General features: G+C 41.9%; 1 protein-coding gene across 2 annotated transcripts in view; it reads right to left on the bottom strand.

The window, feature by feature from the left end:
- Positions 1 to 13,190, bottom strand: part of LOC106569492 (collagen alpha-1(XI) chain) — a 177,051-nt gene that overhangs the window by 45,347 nt on the left and 118,514 nt on the right. For both annotated transcript variants that reach the window (XR_006758848.1, XM_045694502.1), the window contains exons 34-38: positions 10,797 to 10,841; positions 9,238 to 9,291; positions 8,841 to 8,948; positions 8,498 to 8,605; positions 4,461 to 4,550 (exon numbers count right to left, since the gene is read on the bottom strand). Coding sequence is in view for 1 of the 2 variants with exons in the window: in XM_045694502.1 (XP_045550458.1) it covers positions 4,461 to 4,550; positions 8,498 to 8,605; positions 8,841 to 8,948; positions 9,238 to 9,291; positions 10,797 to 10,841 (405 nt within the window). In the remaining variant the exon portion in view is untranslated. The remainder of the gene's footprint in view (positions 1 to 4,460; positions 4,551 to 8,497; positions 8,606 to 8,840; positions 8,949 to 9,237; positions 9,292 to 10,796; positions 10,842 to 13,190) is intronic.

The raw sequence follows: 13,190 nt of genomic DNA, 5'->3' as shown, positions 1-13,190 counted from the left end.
ATATGTCCTGATAACAGTCTCTATGTACTGTATATGTCCTGATAACAGTCTCTATATACTGTATATGTCCTGATAACAGTATGTATAGACTGTATATGTCCTGATAACAGTCTCCATACACAGTATATGTCCTGATAACAGTCTGTATAGACTGTATATGTCCTAATAACAGTATGTATAGACTGTATATGTCCTGATAACAGTCTCTACATACTGTATATGTCCTGATAAGTCTCTATGCACTGTATATGTCCTTATAACAGTCTCTTTATACTGTATATATCCTGATAACAGTCTCTATGTACTGTATATGGCCTGATAACAGTCTCTATATATTGTATATGTCCTGATAACAGTCTCTATGTACTGTATATGTCCTGATAACAGTCTCTATATACTGTATATGTCCTGATAACAGTCTCTATGTACTGTATATGTCCTGATAACAGTATGTATAGACTGTATATGTCCTGATAACAGTCTCTATGTACTGTATATGTCCTGATAACAGTCTCTATATACTGTATATGTCCTGATAACAGTATGTATAGACTGTATATGTCCCGATAACAGTCTCCATACACAGTATATGTCCTGATAACAGTCTGTATAGACTGTATATGTCCTAATAACAGTATGTATAGACTGTATATGTCCTGATAACAGTCTCTACATACTGTATATTTCCTGATAAGTCTCTATGCACTGTATATGTCCTTATAACAGTCTCTTTATAATGTATATATCCTGATAACAGTCTCTATAGACTGTATATGTCCTGATAACAGTCTCTATAGACTGTATATGTCCTGATAACAGTCTCTATAGACTGTATATGTCCTGATATGTCTCTATGCACTGTATATGTCCTGATAACAGTCTCTTTATACTGTATATATCCTGATAAGTCTCTATGTACTCTATATGTCCTGATAACAGTCTCTATAGACTGTATATGTCCGGATAACAGTCTCTATAGACTGTATATGTCCTGATAACAGTCTCTATTTACTGTATATGTCCTGATTACAGTCTCTATATACTGTATATGTCCGGATAACAGTCTCTATGTACTGTATATGTCCTGATAACAGTCTCTATATACTGTATATGTCCTGATAACAGTCTCTATACACATTATATGTCCTGATAACAGTTTCTATATACAGTATATGTCCTGATAACAGTCTCTATACACATTATATGTCCTGATAACAGTCTCTACGTACTGTATATGTCCTGATAACAGTCTCTATAGACTGTATATGTCCTGATAACAGTCTGTATAGACTGTATATGTCCTGGTAACAGTCTCTATAGACTGTATATGTCCTGATAACAGTCTCTATAGACTGTATATGTCCTGATAAGTCTCTATGCACTGTATATGTCCTTATAACAGTCTCTTTATACTGTATATATCCTGATAACAGTCTCTATAGACTGTATATGTCCTGATAACAGTCTCTATAGACTGTATATGTCCTGATAACAGTCTCTATAGACTGTATATGTCCTGATAAGTCTCTATGCACTGTATATGTCCTGATAACAGTCTCTTTATACTGTAAATATCCTGATAAGTCTCTATGTACTCTATATGTCCTGATAACAGTCTCTATAGACTGAATATGTCCGGATAACAGTCTCTATAGACTGTATATGTCCTGATAACAGTCTCTATGTACTGTATATGTCCTGATAACAGTCTCTATATACTGTATATGTCCTGATAACAGTATGTATAGACTGTATATGTCCCGATAACAGTCTCCATACACAGTATATGTCCTGATAACAGTCTGTATAGACTGTATATGTCCTAATAACAGTATGTATAGACTGTATATGTCCTGATAACAGTCTCTACATACTGTATATGTCCTGATAAGTCTCTATGCACTGTATATGTCCTTATAACAGTCTCTTTATAATGTATATATCCTGATAACAGTCTCTATAGACTGTATATGTCCTGATAACAGTCTCTATAGACTGTATATGTCCTGATAACAGTCTCTATAGACTGTATATGTCCTGATATGTCTCTATGCACTGTATATGTCCTGATAACAGTCTCTTTATACTGTATATATCCTGATAAGTCTCTATGTACTCTATATGTCCTGATAACAGTCTCTATAGACTGTATATGTCCGGATAACAGTCTCTATAGACTGTATATGTCCTGATAACAGTCTCTATTTACTGTATATGTCCTGATTACAGTCTCTATATACTGTATATGTCCTGATAACAGTCTCTATGTACTGTATATGTCCTGATAACAGTCTCTATATACTGTATATGTCCTGATAACAGTCTCTATACACAGTATATGTCCTGATAACAGTTTCTATATACAGTATATGTCCTGATAACAGTCTCTATACACTTTATATGTCCTGATAACAGTCTCTACGTACTGTAAATGTCCTGATAACAGTCTCTATAGACTGTATATGTCCTGATAACAGTCTGTATAGACTGTATATGTCCTGGTAACAGTCTCTATAGACTGTATATGTCCTGATAACAGTCTCTATAGACTGTATATGTCCTGATAAGTCTCTATGCACTGTATATGTCCTTATAACAGTCTCTTTATACTGTATATATCCTGATAACAGTCTCTATAGACTGTATATGTCCTGATAACAGTCTCTATAGACTGTATATGTCCTGATAACAGTCTCTATAGACTGTATATGTCCTGATAAGTCTCTATGCACTGTATATGTCCTGATAACAGTCTCTTTATACTGTAAATATCCTGATAAGTCTCTATGTACTCTATATGTCCTGATAACAGTCTCTATAGACTGAATATGTCCGGATAACAGTCTCTATAGACTGTATATGTCCTGATAACAGTCTCTATGTACTGTATATGGCCTGATAACAGTCTCTATATACTGTATATGTCCTGATAACAGTCTCTATGTACTGTATATGTCCTGATAGCAGTCTCTATATACTGTATATGTCCTGATAACAGTCTCTATGTACTGTATATGTCCTGATAACAGTCTCTATATACTGTATATGTCCTGATAACAGCATGTATAGACTGTATATGTCCTGATAACAGTCTCTATGTACTGTATATGTCCTGATAACAGTCTCTACATACTGTATATGTCCTGGTAACAGTCTCTATATACTGTATATGTCCTGATAACAGTCTCTATGTACTGTATATGTCCTGATAACAGTCTCTATATACTGTATATGTCCTGATAACAGTATGTATAGACTGTGTATGTCCTGATAACAGTCTCTATACACAGTATATGTCCTGATAACAGTCTGTATAGACTGTATATGTCCTGATAACAGTATGTATAGACTGTATATGTCCTGATAACAGTCTCTACATACTGTATATGTCCTGATAAGTCTCTATGCACTGTATATGTCCTTATAACAGTCTCTTTATACTGTATATATCCTGATAACAGTCTCTATAGACTGTATATGTCCTGATAACAGTCTCTATAGACTGTATATGTCCTGATAACAGTCTCTATAGACTGTATATGTCCTGATAAGTCTATATGCACTGTATATGTCCTGATAACAGTCTCTTTATACTGTATATATCCTGATAAGTCTCTATGTACTCTATATGTCCTGATAACAGTCTCTATAGACTGTATATGTCCTGATAACAGTCTCTATATACTGTATATGTCCTGATAACAGTATGTATAGACTGTATATGTCCTGATAACAGTCTCTATACACAGTATATGTCCTGGTAACAGTCTCTATATACTGTATATGTCCTGATAACAGTCTCTATGTACTGTATATGTCCTGATAACAGTCTCTATAGACTGTATATGTCCTGATAACAGTCTCTATGTACTGTATATGTCCTGATAACAGTCTCTAAATACTGTATATGTCCTGATAACAGTCTCTATAGACTGTATATGTCCTGATAACAGTCTCTATAGACTGTATATGTCCTGATAACAGTCTCTATGTACTGTATATGTCCTGATAACAGTCTCTATATCAAATCAAATCAAATCAAATTTATTTATATAGCCCTTCGTACATCAGCTGATATCTCAAATTGCTGTACAGAAACCCAGCCTAAAACCCCAAACAGCAAGCAATGCATGTGAAAGAAGCACGGTGGCTAGGAAAAAACTCCCTAGGAAAAACTCCCTAGAAAGGCCAAAAACCTAGGAAGAAACCTAGAGAGGAACCAGGCTATGAGGGGTGGCCAGTCCTCTTCTGGCTGTGCCGGGTGGATATTATAACAGAACATGGTCAAGATGTTAAAATGTTCATAAATGACCAGCTTGGTCAAATAATAATAATCATAGTAGTTGTCGAGGGTCTCTCTGTATATGTCCTGATAACAGTCTCTACGTACTGTATATGTGTTGATATTGTGGTGTTTCCATGAAGAGTGCTGTGTGGATGCTATGGGAGCAGTGTCTTACATTCGCCCCTGGAAGACCTCTCTGTCCAGGGAAGCCCCTGAGCCCGGCCGGACCAACCTTCCCAGACGTACCCATTGGACCTGGGTCACCCTGGAGGAGAGAGAGAGGAAGACTCCATGAGATAGGGTATATCATGACAGACATAGCCTGTCAATTGATGTATAATGTCAAGTGCATAATAACCAAAAAAGAGAATTAACAAATGTGTATTTATTTCTGTATTATACTGTATCTGTATTGCTATTAGTAACAATGGACAAATTGTCATGATAAGCAACATGGGATGACTGTTATATTCCTGGACCACCCCAGTCTCTCTCTGTTCTATTCCTGGACCACCCCAGTCTCTCTCTGTTCTATTCCTGTACCACCCCAGTCTCTCTCTGTTATATTCCTGGACCACCCCAGTCTCTCTCTGTTCTATTCCTGTATTACCCCAGTCTCTCTCTGTTCTATTCCTGTATTACCCCAGTCTCTCTCTGTTCTATTCCTGTATCACCCCAGTCTCTCTCTGTTCTATTCCTGTATTACCCCAGTCTCTCTCTGTTATATTCCTGGATCACCCCAGTCTCTCTCTGTTCTATTCCTGGACCACCCCAGTCTCTCTCTGTTATATTCCTGGATCACCCCAGTCTCTCTCTGTTCTATTCCTGGACCACCCCAGTCTCTCTCTGTTCTATTCCTGTACCACCCCAGTCTCTCTCTGTTCTATTCCTGGACCACCCCAGTCTCTCTCTGTTCTATTCCTGTACCACCCCAGTCTCTCTCTATTATATTCCTGGATCACCCCAGTCTCTCTCTGTTATATTCCTGTACCACCCCAGTCTCTCTCTGTTCTATTCCTGGACCACCCCAGTCTCTCTCTGTTCTATTCCTGTACCACCCCAGTCTCTCTCTGCTCTATTCCTGTACCACCCCAGTCTCTCTCTGTTCTATTCCTGTACCACCCCAGTCTCTCTCTGCTCTATTCCTGTACCACCCCAGTCTCTCTCTGCTCTATTCCTGTACCACCCCAGTCTCTCTCTGTTATATTCCTGGACCACCCCAGTCTCTCTCTGTTCTATTCCTGTACCACCCCAGTCTCTCTCTGTTCTATTCCTGTACCACCCCAGTCTCTGTTCTATTCCTGTATTACCCCAGTCTCTCTCTGTTCTATTCCTGTACCACCCCAGTCTCTCTCTGTTCTATTCCTGTATTACCCCAGTCTCTCTCTGTTATATTCCTGTATCACCCCAGTCTCTCTCTGTTATATTCCTGTACCACCCCAGTCTCTCTCTGTTCTATTCCTGGATCACCCCAGTCTCTCTCTGTTCTATTCCTGTATTACCCCAGTCTCTCTCTGTTCTATTCCTGTACCACCCCAGTCTCTCTCTGTTCTATTCCTGTACCACCCCAGTCTCTCTCTGTTCTATTCCTGTACCACCCCAGTCTCTCTCTGTTATATTCCTGGATCACCCCAGTCTCTCTCTGTTCTATTCCTGTACCACCCCAGTCTCTCTCTGTTATATTCCTGTATCACCCCAGTCTCTCTCTGTTCTATTCCTGTACCACCCCAGTCTCTCTCTGTTCTATTCCTGTATTACCCCAGTCTCTCTCTGCTCTATTCCTGTACCACCCCAGTCTCTCTCTGCTCTATTCCTGTACCACCCCAGTCTCTGTTCTATTCCTGTACCACCCCAGCCTCACTCTGTTCTATTCCTGTACCACCCCAGTCTCTCTCTGTTCTATTCCTGTACCACCCCAGTCTCTCTCTGTTCTATTCCTGTATCACCCCAGTCTCTCTCTGTTCTATTCCTGTATCACCCCAGTCTCTCTCTGTTATATTCCTGTACCACCCCAGTCTCTCTCTGTTCTATTCCTGTACCACCCCAGTCTCTCTCTGTTCTATTCCTGTACCACCCCAGTCTCTCTCTGCTCTATTCCTGTACCACCCCAGTCTCTGTTCTATTCCTGGACCACCCCAGCCTCACTCTGTTCTATTCCTGGACCACCCCAGCCTCTCTCTGCTCTATTCCTGTACCACCCCAGTCTCTCTCTGTTCTATTCCTGTATTACCCCAGTCTCTCTCTGTTCTATTCCTGGACCACCCCAGTCTCTCTCTGTTATATTCCTGTACCACCCCAGTCTCTCTCTGCTCTATTCCTGTACCACCCCAGTCTCTCTCTGTTCTATTCCTGTACCACCCCAGTCTCTCTCTGTTCTATTCCTGTACCACCCCAGTCTCTCTCTGTTCTATTCCTGTACTACCCCAGTCTCTCTCTGTTCTATTCCTGTACCACCAAAGTCTGTCTCTGTTCTATTCCTGTACCACCCCAGTCTCTCTCTGTTCTATTCCTGTATTACCCCAGTCTCTCTCTGTTCTATTCCTGTATCACCCCAGTCTCTCTCTGTTCTATTCCTGTACCACCCCAGTCTCTCTCTGTTCTATTCCTGTATTACCCCAGTCTCTCTCTGTTCTATTCCTGGACCACCCCAGTCTCTCTCTGTTCTATTCCTGGATCACCCCAGTCTCTCTCTGTTATATTCCTGTATTACCCCAGTCTCTCTCTGTTCTATTCCTGTACCATCCCAGTCTCTCTCTGTTCTATTCCTGTACCACCCCAGTCTCTCTCTGTTATATTCCTGTATCACCCCCAGTCTCTCTCTGTTCTATTCCTGCACCACCCCAGTCTCTCTCTGTTCTATTCCTGGATCACCCCAGTCTCTCTCTGTTCTATTCCTGTACCACCCCAGTCTCTTTCTGTTCTATTCCTGTATCAACCCAGTCTCTCTCTGTTCTATTCCTGTACCACCCCAGTCTCTTTCTGTTCTATTCCTGTATCACCCCAGTCTCTCTCTGCTCTATTCCTGTATCACCCCAGTCTCTCTCTGTTCTATTCCTGTATCACCCCAGTCTCTCTCTGTTCTATTCCTGTATCACCCCAGTCTCTCTCTGTTCTATTCCTGTATCACCCCAGTCTCTCTCTGTTCTATTCCTGGACCGCAATGTTGTTTGTTCTTCACTGCTTGCCCTTTTTTTTGTGGCAACAGGTCACACATTTTGCTGTTGTGATGGCACACTGTAGTATTTCACCCAATAAATATTGGAGTTGATCAAAATTGGATTTGTTTTAGAATTCTTTGTGGATCTGTGTAATCTGAGGGAAATATGTGTATCTAATATGGTCATACATTGGGCAGGAGGTTAGGAAGTGCAGCTCAGTTTACACCTCATTTTGAGTGCAGTGTTGCACATAGCCTGTCTTCTCTTGAGAGCCAGGTCTGCCTACGGCAGCCTTTCTCAATAGCAAGGCTATGTTCACTGAGTCTGTACATAGTCAAAGCTTTCCTTAAGTTTGGGTCAGTCACGGTGGTCAGGTATTCTGCCACTCTGTACTTTCTGTTTAGGACCAAATATCATTCTAGTTTGCTCAGTTTTTTTGTTAATTCTTTCGGATGTTCAAGTAATTCTCTTTTTGTTTTCGCATGATTTGGTTGGGTCTAATTGTGTTGTTGTCCTGGGGCTCTGTGGCGTCTTGTGTTTGTGAACTGAGCCCCAGGACCAGCATGCTTAGGGGACTCTTCTCCAGATTCATCTCTCTGTAGGCGATGGCTTTGTTATGGAAGGTTTGGGAATCGCTTCCTTTTTAGGTGGTTGTAGAATTTAACCTCCACAAATGTAATTTCTCTCTTACTCTGCACTCAGAACATCAGATCCTAAGATTCTGCTTCACCTACTCCACATTGACAATCTGAATGTCAAATCTAATCGTCATCATCTTCAATGAGCATATTTCAAAAGAGGATCTTGGAAAATAACCTGTTGCTATTTTTCATGAAATCTATTCTCAAGATTTTGGAAATGAGCGTAAATTGTTAGATATGTACCGTTAGGTTTTCCATGACAACAGTAAGTGTTGTTATTCATTGTTCCTATTCTGGCATTTCAATAGACAAAGCCCAGTTGTGATTGTGTTTTCAACCCCCCCCCCATTTTCTTCATAATATGCTTTGGCTGGGTGAGACCATTGTCGAGTCATAGGGGAGTTTTGTTTTACCTTTCCTCCTTCTTTCCCAGCAGCTCCAGGTAAACCTTGCTCTCCGGGGGGTCCAGGGGAACCAGGGTGTCCCCTCTCTCCGATGCCGCCGGTCTCTCCCGTTGGTCCCTGTCAGACAGACACAACACCAGATTTACATATTGTATCACATGTTAATGCTTATTAGATGACAGTAAACTAAGTAATTCAAAGGTTTTCAAGTAAATGTTTTACATCATTTAGTGTTTGAATGATTACTGGTTAATTTCCCTAGTGTCCTGATAAACATGTTTAGTGTGTGGTGTGTATTGTGTAGCGTTTAGTGTGTAGTGTGTAGTTTGTAGTGTGTAGTGTGTGGGCCTACCTGAGGTCCTACAACCCCTCCAGGCCCAGGGGGGCCAGTCTTTCCCTGGAAACCTGTCTCTCCTCTCTGCCCAGGGTGACCAGGCATTCCGTCTTTACCAGGGGGCCCCTGAGGGAGATGAGATGGACAGGTTCAGTTAATAGGGACCACATTGCTGAAGTACAATGATACAGTAATACATATTGTAGTACCATCAGCTATTTTAAATGAGAGGGAAGGGTACATAGGTTAGGGCCCTTAGGTTCTGGGAAGGGTACATAGGTTAGGGCCCTTAGGTCCTGGGAAGGGTACTTACGTTAGGGCCCTTAGGTCCTGGGAAGGGTACTTACGTTAGGGCCCTTAGGTCCTGGGAAGGGTACTTACATTAGGGCCCTTAGGTCCTGGGAAGGGTACTTACATTAGGGCCCTTAGGTCCTGGGAAGCCGACTGGTCCCTGGGGTCCTTGAGGTCCCTGAGATAAAATAAGAAAAAATTAACTTCCTTAATGTTCACACCTCCTCCCAATGGCCTCCAAACTAAAACCATCCTTTATCCTCACACCTCCTCCCAATGGGCTCCAAACTAAAACCATCCTTTATCCTGAACCTCCTCCCAATGGCCTCCAAACTAAAACCATCCTTTATCCTTACACCTCCTCCCAATGGGCTCCAAACTAAAACCATCCTTTATCCTCACACCTCCTCCCAATGGGCTCCAAACTAAAACCATCCTTTATCCTCACACCTCCTCCCAATGGCCTCCAAACTAAAACGATCCTTTGTGCTCACAGCTCTTCCCAATGGGCTGCAAACTAAAACCATCCTTTATCCTCACACCTCCTCCCAATGGGCTCCAAACTAAAACCATCCTTTATCCTCAACCTCTTCCCAATGGGCTCCAAACTAAAACCATCCTTTATCCTCACACCACCTCCCAATGGGCTCCAAACTAAAACCATCCTTTATCCTCACACCTCCTCCCAATGGCCTCCAGACTAAAACCATCCTTTATCCTCACACCTCCTCCCAATGGGCTCCAAACTAAAACCATCCTTTATCCTCAACATCCTCCCAATGGCCTCCAAACTAAAACCATCCTTTATCCTTACAACTCATCCCAATGGGCTCCAAACTAAAACCATCCTTTATCCTCACACCTCCTCCCAATGGGCTCCAAACTAAAACCATCCTTTATCCTGAACCTCCTCCCAATGGCCTCCAAACTAAAACCATCCTTTATCCTTACACCTCCTCCCAATGGGCTCCAAACTAAAACCATCCTTTATCCTCACACCTCCTCCCAATGGGCTCCAAACTAAAACCATCCTTTATCCTCACACCTCCTCCCAATGGCCTCCAAACTAAAACGATCCTTTGTGCTCACAGCTCTTCCCAATGGGCTGCAAACTAAAACCATCCTTTATCCTCACACCTCCTCCCAATGGGCTCCAAACTAAAACCATCCTTTATCCTCAACCTCTTCCCAATGGGCTCCAAACTAAAACCATCCTTTATCCTCACACCACCTCCCAATGGGCTCCAAACTAAAACCATCCTTTATCCTCACACCTCCTCCCAATGGCCTCCAGACTAAAACCATCCTTTATCCTCACACCTCCTCCCAATGGGCTCCAAACTAAAACCATCCTTTATCCTCAACATCCTCCCAATGGCCTCCAAACTAAAACCATCCTTTATCCTTACAACTCATCCCAATGGGCTCCAAACTAAAACCATCCTTTATCCTTACACCACCTCCCAATGAGCTGCAAACTAAAACCATCCTTTATCCACACACCTCCTCCCAATGGGCTCCAAACTAAAACCATCCTTAATCCTCAACCTCCTCCCAATGGGCTCCAAACTAAAACCATCCTTTATCCTCACACCTCCTCCCAATGGCCTCCAAACTAAAACAAACTAAAACATCTCCTCAGATTCTTTGCAATAGAACAGAATACATATATTTAGTACTTACTCTCTCTCCTGGTCCACCGGGAGGTCCGTCGTTGCCTGATGTTCCCTGTGGAGCAGACAAACACAGTCAGATAGAGGCTGGAGAGATGGGTGGGAATCTCCGGCATTGTCCTCGACTGCTTCAGGTCATATCTTTGTGGCAGACATTCCTCAGTGAGCACGGGTGGTTCCGTATTGTCCCCAGCACCTTTTCACTATTGTGTCCCTCAGGGGTCAGTTCTGGGGCCCATCCTTTTTTCTCCCTGTATATACTTCCTCTTGGTGACATCATCCACAATCGTAGCATTCAGTTTCGCTGCTATGAGGATGACACACAGCTCTATTTACCAATCAGACCCAGTGACCAAGCTAGCGTAGCTACACTTCACAAGTGACTAAGCTAGCGAAGCTACACTTCACAAGTGACCAAGCTAGCGTAGCTACTCTTCACAAGTGACCAAGCTAGCGTAGCTACACTTCACAAGTGACTAAGCTAGCGAAGCTACACTTCACAAGTGACCAAGCTAGCGTAGCTACTCTTCACAAGTGACCAAGCTAGCGTAGCTACTCTTCACAAGTGACCAAGCTAGCGTAGCTACACTTCACAAGTGACCAAGCTAGCGTAGCTACACTTCACAAGTGACCAAGCTAGCGTAGCTACTCTTCACAAGTGACCAAGCTAGCGTAGCTACACTTCACAAGTGACCAAGCTAGCGTAGCTACACTTCACAAGTGACCAAGCTAGCGTAGCTACTCTTCACAAGTGACCAAGCTAGTGTAGCTACACTTCACAAGTGACCAAGCTAGCGTAGCTACTTTTCACAAGTGACCAAGCTAGCGTAGCTACTCTTCACAAGTGACCAAGCTAGCGTAGCTACACTTCACAAGTGACCAAGCTAGCGTAGCTACACTTCACAAGTGACCAAGCTAGCGTAGCTACTCTTCACAAGTGACCAAGCTAGCGTAGCTACACTTCACAAGTGACCAAGCTAGCGTAGCTACACTTCACAAGTGACCAAGCTAGCGTAGCTACTCTTCACAAGTGACCAAGCTAGTGTAGCTACACTTCACAAGTGACCAAGCTAGCGTAGCTACTGTTCACAAGTGACCAAGCTAGCGTAGCTACTCTTCACAAGTGACCAAGCTAGCGTAGCTACTCTTCACAAGTGACCAAGCTAGCGTAGCTACTTTTCACAAGTGACCAAGCTAGCGTAGCTACTCTTCACAAGTGACCAAGCTAGCGTAGCTACTCTTCACAAGTGACCAAGCTAGCGTAGCTACACATCACAAGTGACCAAGCTAGCGTAGCTACACTTCACAAGTGACCAAGCTAGCGTAGCTACACTTCACAAGTGACCAAGCTAGCGTAGCTACACATCACAAGTGAAGAGATGACCATTCTAGAGTCTAGGTTGAAAACTAAAGGAGACCGGGCCCCTTCCATTAGGGCCCCTAGACTGTGGAATGGTCAGCCAGAGTTTAGGCTTGCAGACTCAGTGCCTCTTTTTAAATCCCTGCTGAAGACATACTTTTAGAAAGATGATTTGAATGTAAGATTTTAAATAGCTATCTTTTTTTTTCATTTCTCATTAATGTTTTTCTTTCTTTGTTAGTACTTTTATTTACTTGTGTTATATTATGATGTGATGTACTTTCTTACTAGTATTGAAAAGCGCTACACAAATAAAGTTATTACTATTATTAGTATTATTATTATTATTATTATAATATTGTAAAGTAGGCCCGGGTCAAATTATGTTAAATACTTTCAAACATCTGAGCTACACTTGATGTAGTTTGCCATGTATCATAGAACCAATATGGTTCAACAGGTACAGCAAGCTTTACAAGGAGATTTGGAATATATCACGGAGTGGGTTTGCCAAAACAAACTTGTTTTAAACACCAAGAAAACCAAAGTTATGTTGGTCTGTTCCACTAGGAAAAGGCCAAAACAGCATGGGATACAATTTAAGTATGGGAGGAGTACAAATTGAAGAAGTGGCAGAAACCAAACTATTGGGAGTGCAGCAAGACAACAGCTTATCATGGTCGTCTCAAATAACTCATCTATGTTAAAAAAATTATTAAAACAGCATGCATACTCAGAAGGATAGCTAAATATTTACCAGGAAAAATTCTTCAGCAAATAACACAAGCATTAATTGAGAGTCAGGTGAACTACTGTTCTGAGGTCTGGGGAAATGCATCATCAAGTGAAGTTAGGAGGCTGCAGATTACACAGAACAAAGCAGCAAGGATTGTTTTAAGGTGGAGATATGGTTCTTCTGTTGCAGTCATGCGCAATGTTCTTGGTTGGTCATCAATCGACAAGATAATTGAAAAAAAAAACATGCTTATTTTATTTCATAATATACATCATTTAAAACGGCCAAGTTCTATTCACAATGGTAAT

The sequence above is a fragment of the Salmo salar genome, chromosome ssa14, assembly GCF_905237065.1.
Source record: "Salmo salar chromosome ssa14, Ssal_v3.1, whole genome shotgun sequence".
NCBI lineage: Eukaryota > Metazoa > Chordata > Actinopteri > Salmoniformes > Salmonidae > Salmo > Salmo salar.
Note: the sequence above shows the minus strand (reverse complement) of the source record. Positions and strands in the feature narration are given on the sequence as shown.